This window comes from Stegodyphus dumicola, chromosome 11 (assembly GCF_044657685.1).
Source record: "Stegodyphus dumicola isolate Sdum_Otavi_A_Nest chromosome 11, ASM4465768v1".
NCBI lineage: Eukaryota > Metazoa > Arthropoda > Arachnida > Araneae > Eresidae > Stegodyphus > Stegodyphus dumicola.
In genome coordinates, this window is record NC_140778.1 from 81,495,484 (window position 1) to 81,519,004 (window position 23,521).

General features: G+C 31.6%; 1 protein-coding gene across 1 annotated transcript; it reads left to right on the forward strand.

Annotated features, from left to right (window-relative positions):
• Positions 1–1,468: 1,468 nt before the first annotated feature.
• Positions 1,469–22,900, forward strand: LOC146994165 (uncharacterized). Its single transcript, XM_085826315.1, has 2 exons — positions 1,469–3,230; positions 18,460–22,900. The coding sequence occupies exons 1-2, from the start codon at positions 1,992–1,994 to the stop codon at positions 19,861–19,863; spliced, it is 2,643 nt and encodes an 880-aa protein (XP_085682441.1). The 5' UTR covers positions 1,469–1,991; the 3' UTR covers positions 19,864–22,900.
• Positions 22,901–23,521: the final 621 nt, after the last annotated feature.

Below are 23,521 nucleotides of genomic sequence, written 5' to 3' on the forward strand. Positions count from 1 at the left end.
CATGAGGAAAGGACAATTTCTCGACCACACTATGCTGCAAACATCGAATGAGTGAGTGACATATTTCCTTCAGTGTTATTTAACTGATGCATACAGGTATGTGTGATGTAATTTAATTGATATAACTTACACATGCTTGAACCTGAAGGAAAACAAATCTGTGTATAATGCTAGAATACAAATAGTGAAAGAGAAAGTAAGATATTCTGTTCAGTGTTATTTAACTGCTGCATATGTTTTAATTTTGATTCCATATAACTTGTTTTTAATTATAAGAGAAAGAAAAATAATTCAATATTGAACACATATTTCGAGTATAACAAAAGTATTTTAAGAAACAAGCTAATAAAAATACATTAGTAATTAAAAATATTTAATTTGTGTACAGACTGAATTGAAATTAAGATGTGGTGGTGTATTTAATTATGGCAAAGCACACTAGGGCTATCTGCGTAATAGGTGTGATGCCTTCGTGGAGGACTTTCTCAGGGAAACTGGCTCGTATACACGTTACGCATGAGGAAAACCACGAAAACACCCATGCAGCCAGCCCGTTCGCGGGATTCGAACCGAACTACCCAGTGTTCAGCGACTTTACCGCTCGGCCGCTGGTGGGCCGAAACTAAGATGTAAGGCAAGTTTATTATTATTATTATTGTGTGTATATGTGTAAGAAAATGTATTTTAATTGTTCCATTTTTAATGTATGAAAGGAAGAATAGGATGCCAATATCGAAGATTATTTACTATAGCAAATAATCACGTCAGGATAAATGTTATATAGAAATCTTGGGAGTGTAAGGGATTATAAGAGTACTTTTAGATTATACTGAAAATATACGCACTTCTGCTAAAATCTGAAGTGAATCAGTATGAAGTGACTTTTCACTTTAAAAAGAATGTGATAAGTATACTATTTAAAAGTATAATGATGGATATTAAGAAATTTGTAGAATTTTATGGTATTTAAATATGAATTTGTTAAGTCAAATCTTTTTATATATATTTTTGCTTGAGATATGTAATTTGAACTGAAAATCACGATCATATATTTCTCATGGAAAGTGCATGAGCAATGAAAATAAATAGAATAATACTTTTTGATTATGTTTCTACCATGGTCTTAGCAGTTATGCCATCATGTGTTCTGTTCAACAAGATTTATTTAGTGCAAACAATACTACGAAAAATATTGAAAAATACCTTGTTTTACAATATTTATTTCCCTTAATTAACTTAAATATCGTTTTTCATTTTCTAATGCTTTCCTTTACGAAAATAATTTAATGTTTACAATTATTTTCAGCATTCGTACGAATTCTGTGCATAAAATAAACATTTTTTTTAACAAAATACTTAATCGGAAAGTATATACCCGGTATTTCCGGTATATCTACCACATATAAAATGATCATTTTGCTTTAGTTTACATTTTTTCCATTACCAAAATCATGTAGCAGACGCGTCGGCCGATGCGTCTTGTCTCCCGGGTGACGTCACTACCAGCAACCAATGGCACGCTTTTTCCGTTCCTGGCCTAACCTTAGTATATTAAAGAACCTTGGGGGTGTATCTTTGATGTGACATCATATGACACGTAGTTCGGACGTCATGTGACCTCCCTGCGCGTTTAGTTATTTAGGGCTGACCCAAATTCTTTGGCTGGCCTTTTTCTGACCACTGCAATTTTATTTAGCATCTACATTTTGTCTACAAGTATGTTTACATCATTTGCTATTTCTTTCCCCTCATGACTGATTTCCGAGGAGAAAGATTTAGGAAGAGACCTGGCTGTGCTTTGTACCGAACATCTTGTTTGTTTGTATTGTCATCCGCGCTTGGCGCTTGTGAAGAAACTAGTGGTTAATATAGCTGTAAAGGTGATTCTTATTAGATTGTAGGAAAAGCTTTAGGAGTATGATATGTATTATCAGCTGCTAGAAGCGAGTAAATTACATTTAAGTACTGCAACTAAGTAAGACTCTGCAAAAATGACCACAAAATGCGTATCGAATATAAGCACCGATAAAAGCTCTTTACATCAGGAAGTGTATGAAAAATCAGACTTGATTCAGACGTGTTCCAAATCTAAAAAACAGAAAAAATCTTCTATAAATGTTCTTCCGAAGAAGCGGCACGTTTGTAGAGTATGTGACAACACATTTGCTTCCAGAGGAGGTTTGCTTATGCATTTGAAAATTCACATCGGAGATAAACGTTATGTGTGCGACATATGCAGCAAAACATTTGTCCAGTCAAACCATATGAAAATACATAAACTAACACATACGGTTCAAAAATGTTTTATTTGTGATATATGTGAGGGAACATTTACGAATCAGAATTCTTTGAAAAGGCATCGAAGAATCCATACTCAAGAAAAAAATCATATATGTGATATTTGTCAAAAATCATTTCGTGATAAAACTTCTCTAACTAATCACAAACGAGTTCATACTGGTGAAAAACCGTATAAATGCGACTTGTGTGCTAAAACATTTATATCTAAAACATCTCTTAATTATCACATTAAGTACGCTGAAAAGTCCTTTGTTTGTGATATATGTTCTGTTTTTTGTAGTGATGAGAAATCTCTGATCAGTCATAAGAAAATTCACTCTGAAATAAGTCATTTGTGTGATATATGTAACATGAAAGTCTCTGATAAAGAAGAATTGAAAAATCATAAATTAATTCATGCAGATGAATATCCCCATGTTTGTAATATATGTAGCAAATTATTTAAGAATGAATATGGCCTGAAGAATCATATAAAATTACATAACCCTGAGAAACCATTTGAGTGTACAGTCTGCCAAAAACGATTCACTTTAAGTGGAACACTTGCGAGACACTACAAGATTCATACTGGTGAGAAACCTTTTGCATGTGAACTGTGTCCGAAATCATTCAGTGAAAATTTTAATTTAACTAATCACATGCGACTTCACACTGGTGAAAGGCCATATGTATGCGAGGTGTGCAATAAATCTTTTGCTCAAAAAGGTTGTTATACTATGCATATGCGGATCCATAGTGTTGACAATCCATATGCTTGTGATGTTTGCCAAAAACAATTTATCTGTAAGAGTGCTTTGTTGCCACATTTGCTAATTCATACAGGTGAAAAACCTCATGTTTGTCATATTTGTTCTAGAAAATTCAGAATAATGTCTGATCTTCGTAAACACTATCGTGTTCACTCTCAGAAAAAATCCTCAGATCAGAATGCGACTTAGTTAAAGTAAATGTAAATGTGAACTTTCCACGAACGAGTTTTCATCCGCAGAGAACCCGTTGGCGCCGTTGCATTTTTACTCGCCAAGCTCACGGTTCATCGACGATGAGCCGAGCCATAAGCCTGATATTATTTTGTAAACATGATTTTTAGTGCATGTAAATTCAAGTTAGCAGGCAAAACAATATATTAAGCATATGGTAGTAAAAATTCACAGATAATATGCATGTAGGTGTAAAACTAACCAGTTAAACGTGATATAAGGAAATAAATTTGTATTAAATTCAAGTTAGCACAGGAAAAGAATATATTAAGTATAAGACAATATATAAGCATTTATAACAGAAATAAAAAATATAAATTAGTATTAATGTACTGAAATTACCCGGTTAAACGTGATAAACGAAAAAAATTTGTCTTAAATTCCAATTAACACGGAAAACAATATATTCCTTACACCAGCAGTGGTTTGCTAATTTTGATGACCATGGTGATGCATCAAACTATTCTGTCATCTAAGATAATCAATCATATTTTTTATTTCAGTTTAATCATCTATTTATGTCACACCTGCTATCCTCTGAAAGGTTATTGTTAGAAAAGCATTAACAATATATTATCTTGTTTGTTAAAATTTTACACCATAAAAATTGTTTTATTCTCTAATTTTAGATGACAACAACCAATAATAAAAATAAAAGCATTACTGAATTATTTAAAATGCTCATGCATATTTTTTCGGTCTACGAAAACAAATTATTATAGGGGTTAAAAACCTCATAGTTCTCTTAATAATTAAAAACACAACGTGAACAGCCGTGTTACAAATTAGCATTCACCCCACCCGGCGTATTTTCTTCTTTTCATCCCGAACCGAGAACCGGCATCTATCTACGAAAATATTTCTATCTATTCGTTGTTTAAAAATTCAGAAAAAATAATAAATAAGAGAAGAATAATATAAATCTGCAAATACGAACAACGAAGTGAACGCAAGAGGACTTCGAAAAATTGAAAAAGGATAAATTCGCTGGGTTACCAGGTTTGAACTATTATCGCCAAAGTTGGCGATGTTTACATTTACCGGGTTCTCTGCGGAAGTGCTTCCAAACAAACTTTTAAACGACTCAAAAAGTATTATATGTACAGTATGCTATGGCATATGCTTTGCCAGCTCATAATACTGGTGCTCATATGAACCTTTTTTTATTTGTGTAAGGATGGTGTATTTAGTGATTTTATTAATAATTTTATATATAAATTTCTGTCTTGTAGCTGATTAATTGATTTCTATACACAGTTCATCTATGTTATATTTTTTCTGCCTCTTTCCAGACTTTTATTGTTTAATAATACAGTAAAAGTCGTTAATCCGGACCTCAAAGCTAAAAACTTTCTGTGCATGCGCCACATTGACACATGCGCATAGGCGTTTACACGTGCGCGTAAGACTTTTACGACAGTGCATATGCGTGTGCGCAAGCGCAGAATAGGTTTTCGTGTGCGCGTTTAATGTATAACGGACGGTATAAGCTAAAATAATCTAATTATCTATTTCAGTTAATGTTGATCATTGCGTTGTTCCTTAATCTTCGAATTGGATGCCGCATATTATTTTTTGCAGACTGGAAGAGCAATTTTATAAAAGTAAACTTGAACTTTCAATTATGTCAAATAGAATTTCCGATGCTGGAGCTCCCAAAGGATCTACAAAACAAAAGTATGTTTCGATGTCCGTCAAACAAATAGTGGAATTGCTGCAAAAAATGGATAAAGACATGAAGAAGGTGACAGAGAGGTTAGTGAAAACGAAAAAATTTTGATTGACATGTTAGTCGGTATTCTCGGCACAGCAATTACAGGACTTGAAAAGCGGAACTTTGTAACTGAACAAGAAATTATGTCTGTTTATAGAATTAAAGAGAAAGTATTATCACATAAAACAAAGCAACGTAAACAACTTACATTGAAAGAAATATTTAATAAAGTAAACAAATGAATATTAAGCTTTTTTTTTTTTTTTTTTTGTAAATTTTGATACCCTTTAGATCATAATTGTACCTTACTTCATAAATTACAGTTTCATATTTTTAATTTTAGAATTTCTGCATGCCATCTTATGAGATTTAAACTGATGATCTATAATCCGGAATCGCCGAAGTCCCGATGAGGCCGGATTAACGACTTTTGACTGTATTATGTTTTTTTTTTTTTTTTTAGTTTGCAGGTAATTTTTAAATGCTTCTAAGAAAACAAGCGCAATAAGTTTTTGGTTGATCTTTGGATTATGGTAACTTGGTGATTTTTTGGCGACCAACTCTGCTACAGCAACCCTCTATTTTTTTTTCTCCGCCATTTTGTCTTCACGAAGTAAAAACATGTTATTTTTCTTTTTATTTACTGAACACTTTTTCCAACAATCTACTAGCCGAATTACACTTATGCTAGAAATTTTATGTAACAAAACTACTTAATCATGACAAATATTAACTGCAAAATTGGGAAAAAGTGCACAATCGCAAACTCCTTGCGCGTTTTTCAGAATAGCACATACACATAAACCATTTACATGTTGACTTATTTTTACTTAAAAAAAATCCCAGAATTGAACAAAAATGGCGTTGCACACACTCTTAACTTTATCCATGTACACTGCTATTTTCTCATAAATTACAAAAATTTGCAAAAAAATTCTCTGAATCTTTAAACTTGCTAAAAAGCACATATATGAAATTACCTGATCGCGAAAAAGTATATACCCTTTCCAAGGATGAACATTTCCACGTATAAATTAAATAAAATATCCAAAAACTTTTACCTCTAAATTATCTATTATATTATAAACGTCACCAACGAATTTATACCGCAAACATTACGAATGGTTACAAATACTTAGTGTCAAATATTTAAATTATTTCCATACACATTTACTTCAACCGAAAAGTATACCAAATTCCTACAAACATAAAATTCACAAAATAACTATCATTTAATTAAAATATCACTAAACCATGTACACGTCGACTTATTTTTACTTAAAAAAACATCCGAGAATTGCAATAAAATGGCATTGCGTGCACTCTTCACTATATCCATGTACACTGCTTTTTTCTCATAAATTAGAAGAATTTCACGAAAATGCATGAAAATACTCAACGTATTCTAATCAAACGTATTCCAAAATACTACAAACATATAACTCACAAAATCACGATCTTTAAATTAAATTAAAAAGCACTACTTAAAATATAAATAAGCACATACATTAAATTAATAAAAATTAGAATACAATCCTAATTACTTTAAACTAAATCATTGCTAATAACAATTTTCCAATAATATCATATTAATTTATTTACTCCTTACATTTAGAACAATGCATAAAAATAATATCCTCAAATGATTAAAAATACTAACTTACCTGATCTTCAGAATGTTCATTACGTGGTACGCACACTTCCACTATTTCACACAACACACAATGAAGCTTAATACAAAAGAATATAGTATTACAGTTTTCCAAATTCCCCCCCTTTTCCGATTAAAGGACTGTAATTCGTCCATTAATGTCACATGACATATCTCATGATCTCTCATTTCCCTCACACAAAATAATGCGTAATCGGAACTGAGTACTTCTCACATTATTACCGAAGTCCTAGGTAGTAACCTTTATTGCCTCCAAAATGTCGCCAAACTACCAGTTACCATATTCCAAAGATCAGCCAATTTTTTTTTAATGTGTTATTTTGTTAGGGAATAAAATAATGAAGTACGTTTAGTACAGTACAAAGTCTGATATCCGGACTCGTCGGGACTTCAGTGATTCCGGATTTGGGATTTTTCCGGATATTAGATCATCAACTTAAATCTAGTAAGATGGCATTTAGAAATTATAAAATTAAAAATATGAAATCGTGATTTATGAAAAAAAGAAATATTTATGAACTAAAGGGTATCAAAATTTACAAAAAGAAAGCTTAATATTATTTGTTTAACTTATTAAACATTTCTTTCAATTTAAGTTGCTTCGTTTTTTGTGCTAATCTTTTTCTTTAATTCTGTAGACAGACATAATCTCATTAACTCTGTAGACAGACATAATCTCTTGTTTAGTTACATTGTTGAAGTCCTGTAACTGCTGTTTCGAGAATTCCGACTAACTTGTCAATCGAAATTTTCTTGTTTTCAGTAACTTCTCTATCACTTTCTTCACTATCGGTAGCAGTATTTACTGGATCTATATCCATACTACAGATTTTACCATTCATTAATTGATTGATGGAGAAGCATTGTCATCACAATGAAAATTTTCTTTGTCATCTTCATTTATTACCGCTTCTCCATATTTCTTTACAAAATCCGTTAATTAGAAAATTTCACCTTTGTTTTGTGATATCGAAAAACCTTCAAAATTAGTGGCTATCATCATCAAATTTAGTTATCCTTCACTATATATATTTGGCTATGCATCATGAGCTTGGCGACTAACAACAAGTTGTTGCGTTAAATTTTATCTTCCTTCTATTGCGCACTGAGATAATTGGGCGTGAATTTTATTAGTTTAGTTATTTATTATACTTATGTCTATTTCTTGCACATGCTTAAGGCTTATCAGAGTGCCGAATAAATAAATCCCCACATATACATAAGGGGCCTTATTGAGGGCCGGCACTAGATATCTTACCACCTAGTGCCATTCTTTGCTGGTGTGGCCATACCAGCCCTGGTGTTGCCTCTCGATTTATGTGAATAAACAAATGAGTTGTTCTTAATTCAAATAGCCCTAAATGTAATCTTTGGGTCTATGAGCATCATCAAGAAAATCTTTTTTTAGCATATGGAAATAAATTTTTGGTAAATTTTTCCTCGTCAAGATTTTTTAGCACATTTAACTTAAATCTGTAATTATCGGCAAGCGTAATGTCAACATAAAAGGTTACCATACTCCTTTATTATTCAAGTACTAACATAAAAAAATTGTTTAGGCATCGCTACATGAGTCATTACTAAAGTTGTCATGTTTTGATAAACATGCGGGGATGAAAGGAAAGTATAATAAATAATGATAGGCCAGGTTGGCGTCAAATCAGTGATGTATGTATGTAGAATGCTTCGATTTGAGATGTGTGCCAAGTAGATACACAGCAATGGAGCCATTTACAGATTTTACAAATTTATGCTAAAATGATTGTTGCATCAATAACAAGGTATTTTATTTAGTGTCAAAGTGAAATTAAGAATCTGGACTCTCCAGATGTTTTATTATGCGCAGAGGGGGGAATCAAATGTGCATGCGTAAAGCCTACGAGAAAATGTGGTGGTCGATTTGAGGTCCGTATTTTAAATCATTTCAAATAATGGACGTCCGGATTTCAGACTTTGTACTGTATAGGTAATTTTTTTAATATCTCTTTAATCAACTGATAAGTTCAATAAAAGTTTAATAGTCTCAGAGTTTAATTGTACTTTCATCATTCAGCTATTTCATTCAATGAAATAGAAAGAAAGCATAATTTTACTCATAATGTCTATGTACAATTAGTGAAACTAATAGCAGTGGTATTTAAGTAAGGGAAGCACTATACGATATGCCAGTATTTTGATTAAACATTTCCATTTCTTGAACAATAACTTAATTTACTCTTTTATCTTTTTCTGTCTAAATACAGTAAAAGTTTGAATATCCAGCATTCAACTAATATTTGATTTTAAGCGATTATTAAGTTTAAATTAATTCAAATTCACTGTTGAAAATTATCGGTTAGAGTAGAGAGAAGTATACCCCTTGTATTATCGTGAAGTTGTTGTTTCATTTATCACTAAGTTGTTGTTTCAGTAGTAGTTGAATGTTATGGAAACTATATTATGACGTAATCAGTTGCATGATTGCTGATTGCGGTAAATTCGTGAGGGCTTGTTGTGTGTTGGTTAGGCAGTATATTGCTTGTTTTATGTTTAGACGGTAAAATGGCTAAATGTGGTAAGATTAATTTGAAGTTTCTGTACGATTTGGAAAGAAAGGGGAAAAAACATTACTTATTGGTATGTAAATGAAGATTTACTTAGTAGCCATTATTAGGTGTCCTGTTTGTAGAAAGGAAATGCGTATGGTCATATGTCGGAAATGCGTACAGTCAAATGTCACTACGGAGGATATTTTTTACTCTTATTTTCTGAATTTATGTGGTGATGCCAATATACAGATTCTAATTCAGATAATTTTAGGAAATTTTTGGATGCTGTTCAGGAATTTTGTTTGACTGAAGATGTGTTAATTTGTAAATAAGGTGAGTGAATAGTTCCTTTTGTAGTGTAAAGATGAATTTCCTTTTTTATGTTATTTCAGTGTTTGATTTAAAATGTAGTTTATTGAGATTACGTATTTTTTTGTTCGCTGCTCCTTTGACTTTTTAAGTGAATATAGTTCAATGTGCACATGGATAAAATCAAGAGAGTGCGCAATGCTATTTTTTTGTGCAAATCTGGGATGTTTTTTGAAGTGAAAATAGGTCTATGTATACATGGATACCGAGTTTGTGCAATTCTTTATCTCTTCATTTTGGCTTTATGTAGCTTCGATTTTTGGCGCAAAAATAGCCGCTACACAAGCCAAAATAAGTGAAATAATTGCACAAATTCGGTATCATTGTACTGCCAAGTTTCACCAAGGAATACCCGTAAATATACTTTTACCAAATTATCATTTATATGATCAATTTTAGTTACCTGATTAAAATCACGGAACACGGGATCCAAATATACGGAAATCACAGGTTATAACTAGACTTGGGGGAGGAATTCCTGGAAGATATAAGCTCTTTATTGTTTCTCTTAACCACTTTTTATTTCTAGTTTTGATTGATGATTTTCTTAATAATTAAATTATATTCTATTTTAATCAAATAAAAAATTTCTCCATAAATCCCTCAATCATATGTCCTATTATACATTTTGTTTTTTTGCCTTGTTTAATCTTTTAAATCAAAAAGATTATACAGTCAAAAGTCGTTAATCCGGACTCGTCGGGACTTCGGCGATTCCGGATTATCGATTTTTCCGGATTATAGATCATCAGTTTAAATCTGGTAAGATGGCATGCAGAAATTACAAAATTAAAAATATGAAACCGTAATTTATGAAATAAAGAACAATTATGATCTAAAGGGTATCAAAATTTACAAAAAGAAAAAGCTTAATATTTATTTGTTTCCTTTATTAAACATTTCCTTCAATGTAAGTTGCTTCGTTTCATGTGATAATACTTTCTCTTTAATTCTATTAAACAGACATAATTTCATGTTTAGTTACAAAGTTCCGCTGTTCAAGTCCTATAATTGCTGTGTTGAGAATACCGACTAATTTGTCAATCGAAATGTTTTCGTTTTCAATAACCTCTGGGTCACTTTCTTCACTATCGGAAGCGAATTATAATGACGAGGAACTTGATTTAAATCATATCAAAGACAGAATGAAATACTACACTTAGTATGGAATTATAAACCAAATAAAATAAAAACATCTGCCCTGAAGATAAGGATAGTGCTGACAGATCAACTTCCAATCCGCGGCGTGAAATTGATAAACATATTTCGGATCTCAAAACATACTTTCGCTTTGTAGATACAAATTACATATTAGTAAATATATATCGGAAATTCTATTTGACATAATCTTTCTAATCTATCATAATCTAATAAGGACGTTTCTGCCCCCCCCTCTGCCGCAGAGCAGCGTGAAATTGATAAGCAGATTTCGGATTTCAAAACATACTTTCGCTTTGTAGTAAATATATATCGGAAATTCTATTTGACATAATCGAAAGTTCAAGCTTACTTTTATAAAATTGCTCTAACAGTCTGCAAAAAATAATAAGCCGGATCCAATTCGCAGATTAAGGAACAACGCAATCGGCAACATTAACTGAATTAGATAACTTTAGCTTAGCGTATAACTCCGTTACAATTTAAACGCGCATGCGCACAAAAATATTCGCAGCCGTAAGGGTCTTACGCGCTCTCGTAAACGCCTGTGCGCATGCGTAAACGCGACGCATGCGCAGAAAGTTTGTAGCTTTGAGGTCCGGATTATGGGTGTCCGAATTAACGACTTTTGACTGTGTTCACGCATGCGCAGAGAGTTTGTAGCTTTGAGGTCCGGATTATGGGTGTCCGAATTAACGACTTTTGACTGTATCTGAAGTCATTTGATGTTGTGCACAACATAACATGAAACATATGCAATATAATCAGAGCACCCGGGGACAACTGAACATTTTGTGCCCTTTTCTGTCTGCCAAGAATGGAAAACATTTCATTCTAAAATTTTGTAACATCAGTCTGGTGCCTTTTGGTCGCTGCATCAGGGAGCAGTTGTTCCCATTTGCCCCACCCTAACTATGCCACTGAATATAATTAAGGTAAAATGCTTATTAGCAAATTTTTCACTATACTTTATTTTTACACCTATGCCTTATTTTTTATTTATTTTAGTATAAAAATTTCTGTTTTTCAACTGCTAAAGAAGCAAACTCTTTAATCATTTTGGATGTTCTTCTGCAAAGACCTTGGTGCTTCCGCAGAGAAACGAATGGGAACAGTGCTTTTTTTATTGCCTGTTTTATGTAAATTAAATTTAGTTCATTAAACTTAATAAATTATTACACTTAAATTCTGTTAGCAGAAAAACATGATATTAAGCATATGCAGTTAAATATTATCTGGTTCAACAAGATATTTAATACAATTCAGGCTGGTAGAAAAGCATGATGAAAGCATAGGCTAATAAATATTAGTATAAAAAAGGTTAAGTAAATGTTAGTACAATCAAAAGTCGTTAATCCGGACTCGTCGGGACTTAGGCGATTCCGGATTATCGATTTTTTTCGGATTATAGATCATCAGTTTAAATCTGGTAAGATGGCATGCAGAAATTACAAAATTAAAAATATGAAACAGTGATTTATGAAATAAAGAACACTTATGATCTAAAGGGTATCATAATTTACAAAAAGAAAAAGCTTAATATTTATTTGTTTACTTTATTAAACATTTCTTTCAATGTAAGATGTTTAAGTTGCTTCGTTTCATGTGATAATACTTTCTTTTTAATTCTATAAACAGACATAATTTCTTGTTCAGTTACTAAGTTCCGCTGTTCAAGTCCTATAATTGCTGTGTCGAGAATACCGAATAATTTGTCAATTGGAATTTTTTCATTTTCATTAACCTCTGTTTCACTTTCTTCACTATCGGAAGCAAATTATAATGATGAAGAATTTGATTTAAATCATATCAAAGACGGAGTACATCGAGATGAAATACTACATTTAGTAAGGAATTATAAGCCAAATAAAATAAAAACATCTGCCCTGAAGATAAGGATAGTGCTGACAGATGAACTTCCAGTTCATTGCTCACTGCGGCGTCCCCCCCCCGCGCAGAACAGCGTGAAATTGATAAACAGATTTTTGGAATGGTTAGAAAAACAAAGGATTTTCCTTTATCCATTTTTTGCAGCAGTTCCACTTTTTGTTTGATGGAGATCGAAACATGCTTCCGCTTTCTAGATCCTTTGGCAGCTCCAGAATTGGAAATTCTTTTTGACATAATCGAAAGTTCAAGCTTACTTTTATAAAATTGCTCTAACAGTCTGCAAAAAATAATAAGCCGGATCCAATTCAAAGATTAAGGAACAACACAATCTGCAACATTAATTGAAATAGATAATTTTAGCTTAGCTTATACCGTCCGTTGTATGTTAAACGCGCATGCGTAAACATATTATGCGCATGCATAAATGTCTGTGCGCATGCATGAACGCATTATGCGTTGACGCATGCGTAGACAGTTTGTAGCTTTGAGGACCGGATTAACGACTTTTGACTGTATAATACATTACAAAGATCTTCACATTTTAGATTCCTCATGTTATACTATTGATGTTTTTCTAAAAGTCTGTTTGTTACATCCATTAATCCTTCACACATGTTATGCTTGTAAAAGTAACTGCGCCTAGTCTTCTGTGAGAAAAATATTATTTTGGAAATCAAATATAAATCAAGTACTTGATTATATTTGATTTCCAAAATAATATTGAAATATATATATATTGAACTGAGATTCAAATATAAAAATTGGAAGACTTTCCTAAGACATTATGTATGTTTCTTATGTGTTGAAATTGGGAGAGAATTCCAGATTTTATTAAATAAACAAAACAATTTAAAAAGATACATAGTAACCTTTTCAAAAATACAGTATATTTGAGATTTTTACTATCAATTTATTCAATGTGTTACATTTCTTAAAAAACAAACATCACACTTATGCAATACATTTTAGAAAAAGTTAAAAAATTATAATTGGTTAGTATTTAGAAACCTACTGAAATATATATATATAAGCATGTAGCTTTGTAGACTAAATTTGGGTACCTAATATTTAAAAAAGAAAGTATCTTCTGCACAGGAGAACTTGAGAAAGTCTTTTTCGTGTGAATTTTTTACTTGGTAATCAAAAAATAAATGCTCTCTGTAATTTTCAGTGCTATGAAATGAAGCGAAATATCCAATTTAGCATATAATTTTTGCGATACAACCCCTTTTTTGCGGGGACAGGCTAGAAAGTTTATTATACATATCACATGAAAACCCACCGTGAGAATTTTCCATATTCACTCCGTTGTCTTTTATTGAAATAAAATTAGAAAATTAGGGGAAAGTGGAGAATCACCCACTGCTTTGCGCGTTTTTAAGAATTGCACATAATCCGTATCCATGTACACATAAACCTATTTTCATTTAAAAAAAACATCCCAGAATTGCACAAAAATGGCATTGCGCACTCCCTTGACTTTATCCATGTACACATCGACCTATTTTCACTTAAAAAGGTCAAAGAAAATTGACAAAAATCCAATTCTTCTTACTCTTGTAAGAAGTGCCAAACAAATAAGTGGGCGATTCTGCATTTTACCCGAAAATTATTAGAAGTCGAAGCGAAAAAGACGTCATCAAAAGATACGAAAAGAGGAATGTCTTTTTTCGTCGACTGATGGCATCCACCTGACTTTTACTTTCGTCTTTTCGTTTTACTGATGTTCTTCACGTGATACAGAGTAAAAGGAGGCGCTGCTTTCTGAAACTTAAATTCACTGTATGTTCTTAGTATGAGTGGAAGATAAATAAAAAACAAAACCTTCAATTGCTGGCATAAAAATTGGTCGCCAAAAACAGTCTCCGGCGGAGGCTTATTCTAGTGGTTGAATTTCTTCAGCTCTCAGCGGGGTTTAGCCACCCGTCGTTCTTTGTTCCTGTTATTGAAAACGAAAAAATTTCAATTGACAAATTAGTCGGTATTCTCGACACAGCAATTAAAGGACTTCAACAGCGGAACTTTGTAACTGAAAAAGAAATTATGTCTGTTTAAAGAATTAAAGAGAAAGTATTATCACATAAAACGAAGCAACTTAAACAACTTACATTGAAAGAAATGTTTAATAAAGTAAACAAATAAATAAGCTTTTTTTTTTTTTTTTTTTTTTTTTTTTGTAAATTTTGATACCCTGTAGATCATAATTGTTCTTTATTTCATAAATTACGGTTTCATATTTTTAATTTCATAATTTCTGCATGCCATCTTACGAGATTTAAACTGATGATCTATAATCCGGAATCGCCGAAGTCCCGACGACTCCGGATTAACGACTTTTGACTGTATAATGTTCATTAAATTGTCTTATGTATTATTTTGCCTAAATATAATTAATTTGCATAAAGAGAATATATAATCAGTGTTTTTGTTGTTGTTACTAATCTCCATGCCTAGAAATATACTAGACGAGGTCCACGAGTCCATTCACCTTTAGAAAATCGAAAACAAGCTTAGTAGACCCTTAAAGGTCCACAAGAGACAACTCCAGGTGATGCGGGTGCATTGTGACATTTAGAACAAATTGGGTGCATCTTGATACCACTCTCAAAAGTAAGTCCCCTCAAGTGCCCATTGAAGAATCGGGAAAGTGTTGTTCTGAACACACATTTCGCAATCCATAGCAAGGGATCTTCCAGGACAATCAGCTTGATACCAAGGATGACTCGGAAGAACAAGCCAAATTTGCCTGTCAGCATATCTTCTAATGGAATTCCAAATTTAATTTATACTTAACGTTTTTAGTTTTTACCTGTTTCAAAAGAAAAAAAAAATAACAAATCTTTTAATCATATCTAATAGCATTTTGATATAGTCAGACATTCATTTTCATTAAAAGTAAATGAGTATGCAGAACTAGGAAATTTTGTCAGGACAAATTTTGCTATTTCATGGACTTGGAATTATAATTTTTGGCCGCTGATTTTCTTGGCCGCCTGATTTTGTTTGCGAACAAGTACTGTAGTTGCAGTTATCTTATTTTTTTTTATCTTTTTTCTGAATTCAGCTGATTTCTGACTTTTTCAGTACGCAAATTTCTCCTTATAATGTTAATTCAGCTATAATGTATTTTTTAGCAAAACATTCTTTCCCTAAGCCAGCGTTCATCGCTACTTCTGCCGCCATTAATTGTTGGTGACAACACCTGATTGCTCCTCTTTTACCACGTGACCACAACGCATCCGCAGACATGCGGATAGAAGTTGAACATTGTTGAACTCCGTCTGTATCAAGAATGTTAGAATAGAAAGAGGGAGGGTTCACAGTTTCCTCCACTATCGGGAAATGAAACTACACCCAACAAGCGGCGTCCATGTTTGTAACTTCGAAACATTGCATTACGGCTGTGAAACTTACGTGTTTTTAAGCTGTTCCGTGCATGCATTTTCCAGTAAAAATACGTTAAATTTATAATGAAATGCTTCGCTATTGTTAGTTTTTTGTTTTAAAGTTATAAATATGATATCTGTAATTTACTACGTACAGAAAATCATTAAGAAATAGTTCAAAATCTAAATGCGTGTGCATAACATTAAAGCCTTTAAAAATGATGTTTCTGCATATTTCAATAATTTGTTTAGGTTTTATTAGCAACCTGTTGGATGCAATTTCCAATTTTTCCTTTAAGAAGTGGTATTTCTGATTTATTCACAATATTATAATTTATTAAAGATCATTTAAAATAATTTTTTCCTGAGATTAATAGCAGAGTATTATTTAAAAAAATAGTCACAGGTTGCATTTTTTGAAATGAAAGTTTTAAATAGATTCTTTTCACAACCAACACCCTTATAACAACAAGAAAATAAATATTAATAAAATAAAACAGATTTATATGATTTCAGTTTATGCGCGTTTCATATTTATGAATCTCAAAGAAATTACCTTGAATTAAGCTGAATTACAGAAATATACCTATATAAATTTTTGGATACATCTTTACACATGTTCAGTTGTGTAAATATATTACTTACTCTTTTATCGCTATACTGCCCACAAATTTGTAAGTTTATGCAAAACATTTTTAACAACAGAACAGTTAGTTTATCTTGATCAAATGCACACATTATATTCCTAACAGTTCACAAAACTTAAAAATGAATAATAATTAATACATAAAGAAAAGCATTACTTTATTTAACACCTTTACAATTCATAAAAACAGTAACAATTGATTTCTTACTTTTAAAGAAAATTATAAAACGAATTACCTAAAACGTTCAAATTATAGAGTTTAAATCCTAGCATATATCATTCTATGTTAAGGAACGAAGATACCCGCTATAAACAGAAACATTAAAATGTATTTAAGGTATTTTGATTATTATTAAGTACTTTTTTTCACATCTGGAAAGAAAACAACATGTCATTGTGATATTTTTTAACATATTTATCAAATTACGTAGAAAAAGAAAATCAATACTTACGAATGAAAAATAATCTTAGAAATCTTTTTCGAAAATTTATTTGTGCATACATATGCAACACAAGCTGACATCCTTCAAAAAGAAAAGAAAAAAAAAATATTGTAATTAAAGACTTCTTTCACAAGTCACAGCGATAACAGGAATATGGCCGCCAAGCTTCACTGTTTGAGTTGAACCTTCCCTCCTGCTATTCTAACCTCCTTGGTTCGTATGTCATCCGTCACGGCACATCGACCGGATTGCAGATGTCAATCAAAGTGAATTGACTCGCTGATTGAAGAAACGCATAGACACCGCAACACATACGTAGCAGTGAAAACGGGCCTTTAGCAAGGAAAAGTATCACGCTGTCCTCCTAGAGGAAGTACGTCATGGGATGACAACCATAACCTGGTCTACCATAATAAGCTGTTTCTCCCCTTTTTGGCGTTAAGGCTCCGGAGTTCTGACTGAAGAATGTAAAACTGCTTAGTGAGAGATTCGAGAGAATAATATCTAATTCTTGAGAATTCAGGGTATGAGTATTACGTGACAGGTACTAGCCAATACGGTTGGATCTACATTGGTAGGCGTAGTGAGTTCAATTATTTTGACTTTGTACAAATAACACTAAAAGTCTTTGCCTGTCCAGGAACTAAGTCCATATGTTTTGGAACAAACGACACCAAATTTGGCTAAAGAAGAGGGTTGCCATTCACATTTCCTTTATCTATTATGCGCAAAACAAGGAATGTTAAGGATTCCTTTACTTATTTATAGGATAATATAAATTTCCATGATATGGGTAAAACCTTTCAAAAAACGACCGTTTTGTCAACTTCAGGCTAGGGCTCTGCACTGGAAAACTTTTATCGAATCCACGACCTGGAGATCTCGTTCTCGCGTTTCCCGTCCTTTTTTTCTTACTTCAATAAAGTGCGAGTTACGAATTTTTAAGTTTTTCTTTTAAGCATTAAAATTCAAATTGACGTATATCTCTTCTATATATTAATAAGCATATTAGCCGTTTCATACCGCTTTAAAAATATGAATGGACTCTTTGCTGTAACCGAAATTAATAAATTTTGAGCAAATGAAGTGGCAATCTGACTATTGACGTATGACCAACGGGAAGAAAAGCAACGAATGTATTAATATTCTTTACGAAGGTTTCTGATGTAAACATTTGAATCGAGGAGGTGTGATTGAAATATATGTAAGCATTAAGTCCCTAATAAATGCGTAAGAATCACAAGATACATAAATAATTTTATGGTAGAATACTGCAGAGTAATTGGAATCTGATCTTTATCTCTGTGACCTGTATCTGTAACAAGTGCGTGAGGGAAAAAGGCGAAACCACGTGCTTATTAATTTTATGTAGTTAATTAGCTACGGATTTTTCATGGATAAAAGTGATTGTGAAAGCAATATGCTGGAAATTAAACTTGAGGAACCTGAGACAGAGCTGAAGACCGTTGAAATTTCGGGATCTTCCATTCAGTGTTACGACTCTGATTCATGCGATAATCCATCTAGTAATGAAAATTCCGTGCAGCGTACGCAGTCTTATGAAGGTGAGACATCAGATGCATATGAAGGTGGTCCTAAATTATTTGAAGAGAAAAGTGAAAATAATTCTAAGAACTCTCATACGGAAAGACCATATGCCTGCCATTTATGTCCCAGTGCCTTCAGTATCAAAAGCAGACTTTTGACGCACTTAAAAATACATACAGGTGAGAAACCTTATGCATGTAATATATGTGATCGAAAATTTACGCAGTTGGGCCAGATGAAGAAACATAAAACCACTCATACAGATGAAAGACCTTTTCATTGTGTAACATGTGGGGCATCCTTTAAGGACAAAAACTGTTTGAACAGGCATCAGCGAATACATACAGGTGCCAGACCTCTTACATGTGACATATGCAGGAAATCTTTCATGCATAAAACTGCACTTAATGATCATAGACGAGTTCATACTGGAGAAAAGCCATATAAATGTGATATTTGTCAGAAGGGATTCACATCTTCTAGCTCTCTTAATTATCATTATAAGTATACTGAAAAAGTGACTTTTGAATGTAGTGTATGTTTCCTTCAATTCAATAATAAGAGGTCCTTAAATGATCATGAAATAGTTCATATTCCAAAATCATTTTCGTGTGAGGCATGTGGCTTAACTTTTCCTGACTCAACAGAGTTGGAAATGCACGAATTGTCTCATGCAACTGAAAAAATTCATGTTTGTGATGTATGTAATAAATCATTCCTAAGTGAAGCTAGTTTAGAAGTTCATTTAAAAATGCATACAAAAAAAAAGCCACATAAATGTAAAATTTGTCATAAACAATTTGCTTTGACTAAAACATTTTTGGAACATTACCTGATTCATAATGATAAGCAGCAGTTTTCATGTGAAATATGTGATAAATCGTTTAGACAGAGTTCAACTTTAAATAAACACATGCAACTTCATAGACAATCAAGTTTTGCATGTAAAGTGTGTAATAAGCCATTTTCTCGAAAATATGAATTAAAGAACCATATGCGTATTCATACTAATGAGAGTCCATTTGTTTGTGACATGTGTGGAAAGCAGTGTGTTTCTAAAAATGTTTTAAAGCAGCATTTATTGGTTCATACAGGTGAAAAACCTTTTGCATGTGATATTTGCCCTAAAAGATACCAGAGAAACTATCACCTTAAAAAACATTATCGTATTCATCATCCTAATGAAATTTCTGAAAAACCAGAATCTGATGATGTTGACGAAAATTAGAGAATATTTTTCTTCAGAATAGTCTTAATTTCGTTTATACTACCTAAGAACTGTATGAAATAAAAGCAGTGTTTGTTGGAGGCATAAAACATTGCCATTTTTGTACAGTGTTAGTTATGCCTTTTTTCATTAACTCGGTTCAAGAAAAGGTAAAAGTTTACAATTGGGTGCCCCTTGTTTTTTGGCGATTCTTTTTTTTATGCCAAGATCGGCACCAGGAAGGTACAATTTCTTGATGGTCGCTACACAAAACCAAAATAAGAGATCGAAGAATTGCACAGACTCTGTGTCCATGTACACATTGATCTGTTTTCACTTAAAAAAACATCCTAGAATTGCACAAACTAGGCATTGCACACTGCCTTAAATTTGTCCATGTACCCATCAATCTATTTTCATTTAAATAAAATCAGGAAGCTAAAACAGAGTTAAAACTATCATGGTAACCAGAAGTGAGGTTTCATTGCCAAAATTAAAAAAAAAAAATTGTCGCTAATCGAAGGGGCACCCAATTCTACACTAGAGCCTCCCCAAAAAAGTTGAATATTGCGTTTAATCTCTATATTCAGTTAACTGTTCATTTAGTAGTTTGTTTCCCCCCCCCCTTTTTTTTTTGAGGGGTAGGCATTAGATATTAACTGAGGTTTATTTTTTTATACAGTTCTCCAATTTTAGTGCATTTTGCAGTATATGCATGGCAATAAATAATTCTTTCATGCATGAACCACATATGTATTTGAAGTGCATACAAATTTATATGCTTTGTATTCAAGTCGTTTTGCTAAATTGGAAGAATTTTCCCTAGGGGGAAGGAGGACAGCCTTTTATTTAGCTGTTAAAGTATTTTAGTTTATGAATTATTCAAGTTTTGGTATTATTAACATTTTCTGTACTTTTTGTTGTTTGATTTATGAAGCATGTTAAAAAATAATCTAAATAAGTGTATATATGCATTTTTTTCCTGTTTTGGAAAGGAGGGGGACTAATTCTTTTTGGGGGGGGTTAAAATCTATAATGGCATTGAATGTGTTTGAATTTTGTCTTAATTCATGAAAAACATTTTAAACTCACTTGAATTTTAATAATTAATTATATGCAAGTTAATTAAACATTCACAAATGAATATTTGTGTCATTTTGATTTCAAGAAAGCAGTGTACTCAGAGTAAAAGTATCATATTTTTTATTAAATCTTTTGTGTAGAAAAATATTATTCATATTTATAATATTCTATATTTATTGTAAATCCTGAAAATAATGTGTAAGCTTATTGTGTGTTAACTAAAAATTAAATGGAGTATGTTAGGATTTTAATTAAAAATATTTTGTATTTGAAAAACTGTTTACATGAATTAAATAGAAATGATAAAATTTGTGAATTTTAGAATTATTGTTCCAAAATCTTGTTGATCATGGTGAAAAAGCATACAAAAGCTATCTATACCCAAGGAAAATGGCTTGTATTCACATAACATGAGGAAAACATTTTTACAGTTAGCCCATTTTCCATGGTTTGAACTTCATTTATCAGTAGTTTTAGGTACTTGGCTGTTGGTGGATGATTTTAGAAAAAATGAGATGAATAAAATTCTGCTTGTATGTTTTAAAAATAATTTTGATAAAAAAATGTTCAAAATAATTATCTAAGTCATACTTTTGAATTTAGATTAACCAGTTCATCGTTCTGCAAGACACAAATATTTTGTACCATTTTTCTCCTTCAAAGGTAAAGTTTTTGTGCATAAAACTGGCCTTAGAGTATTTCTTTCCCCTTTTCACCAGCTATGAAGACCTATTTAGAAGTTCTATTCAAGTCAACTTGAACCACATGTCACAGTCAAGGATGCTGAAGAACGGCCCCTTAACGAGGGCCATAAAACACTAAGATTGGTGTATCGCTTAGAGCAAATATTTTTCACTTTAATCTCACTTATGTACAAGAAGAATTTTATTCATCTCATTTTTTCTAAAATCATCCACAAACAGCCAAGTACCTAAAACTACTGATAAATGAAGTTCAAACCATGGAAAATGGGCTAACTGCAAGAATGTTTTCCCCATGGTATGTGAATACAAGCCCAAAGTAAATGCAATTTTTAGTTGTCAAGTGAAACTTGAAAATACTTTTTGTTCATTGAATTAAAAATAAGTGCATTATCTAGAATTACCTATTTGAAGTATCCTTCAATTTTGATTTTATTATTTTCTAGATGCACTGTAACAAAAATAATGATCAAATAATTTTGCATTGTATATTTAATTAAAAATTTATTTTCTTTTTGTAAAAAAAAATAATCTTGAATAAACATAATAGGTTATTTAAAATTGCAATTATTTAATTTAGAGTTTCTTTTTACCTTATTGTACTTTTCCTATAACAAAGAAAATTTTAGTTATGTGAAGTACCCTTCAAAGAGTAAGATGGTAGTAACCTTTTTAGTTGTTCTTGTTGAATAGATTACTAGATAAATTACAATTCTTTTGGATAAGGAACTGAAAATTCAACATTTTTAATAATAATTAAGTAAGCAGCAAATTTTTTATCATTTTTAATTTTTAAAATTATTGTTGTAATTATCTTTATAATTAACTCGCATTAATATTTCCTGTTTCTTATTCTAGCCTCATAAAAGTAAATGGCTTCAAGAATTGAATCTTCCAAGACTATTTTCATATAAAGTTAGATTAGGTGAACTAAAATACTTATCTAAATTTATTTCTTAAGGTTTTAGTATATTACGAGTTAAAAATATGGAGTAGTCGCATTGTAGCTTATATATTTTAAATGATATAAGTATGTATAAAATTGAGTTTTCTGCTTTGTATTTAGAATATGAATGAATACTAATTTTTAATACTGCATTTAACTGTTAACATAAGTCCGTAAGTGTTAGATAAATAAAAAATAATAATAATAACAAATTATAAATTGTAAAATACCAGAACTTATACATATCATATGACTTTACAATTAAGGTATACCTAGCTGTACTTCAAGAAATTGAATTTGCGAAATAAACTTTTGTAAAGTAAAGATATATTATGAGGTTTGTCTGTGAAATGTGATTGTTAACTATTTTTCAGATTTCTACAATGTAAATGAAAATTTTATAAAATTTTGTACCAGTATTTTTTGCAAATGAAAATATACCAGCCACTTCTAACTCTTCCAAGCAAAATTTAGCACTTGTTAATTCTTTATTCCAGCAGTATATGAAGTCTTCAGTGGAAAATGGCAGACGACTATTCTCAAACCGAAAAAGTGCATATTGTTGAAAATGTTTTGCACAAAATATAATTATATACGTTTAGGAAGAAACTAAAAGAAACAATAGAGCAATCTAAATTTCATCTATTACTGTTGTTTCTTCTAAAATTCTGAGACTTTTAATGCTGTAGCTTTCTCATTTAATGAGATTTAAAAAAATAGAAAAGTGCTGATTAAAAAGTAAAATATTAATTAATGACTCAAGTTTTAAAAAATGAATTTGAATGAACAGAAAATTTCAGTTCAGCAGTGTCATTCATAATTGGTGCAACCTAGTCATTATGAAATTTAAAGCGAATAATATTTCCATCTGTGCAGGTAAGGTGATAAAATAAAATGCATATATTTGATATAGCATTTCAATGCAATTCATTGTTCAGAGATTGATATA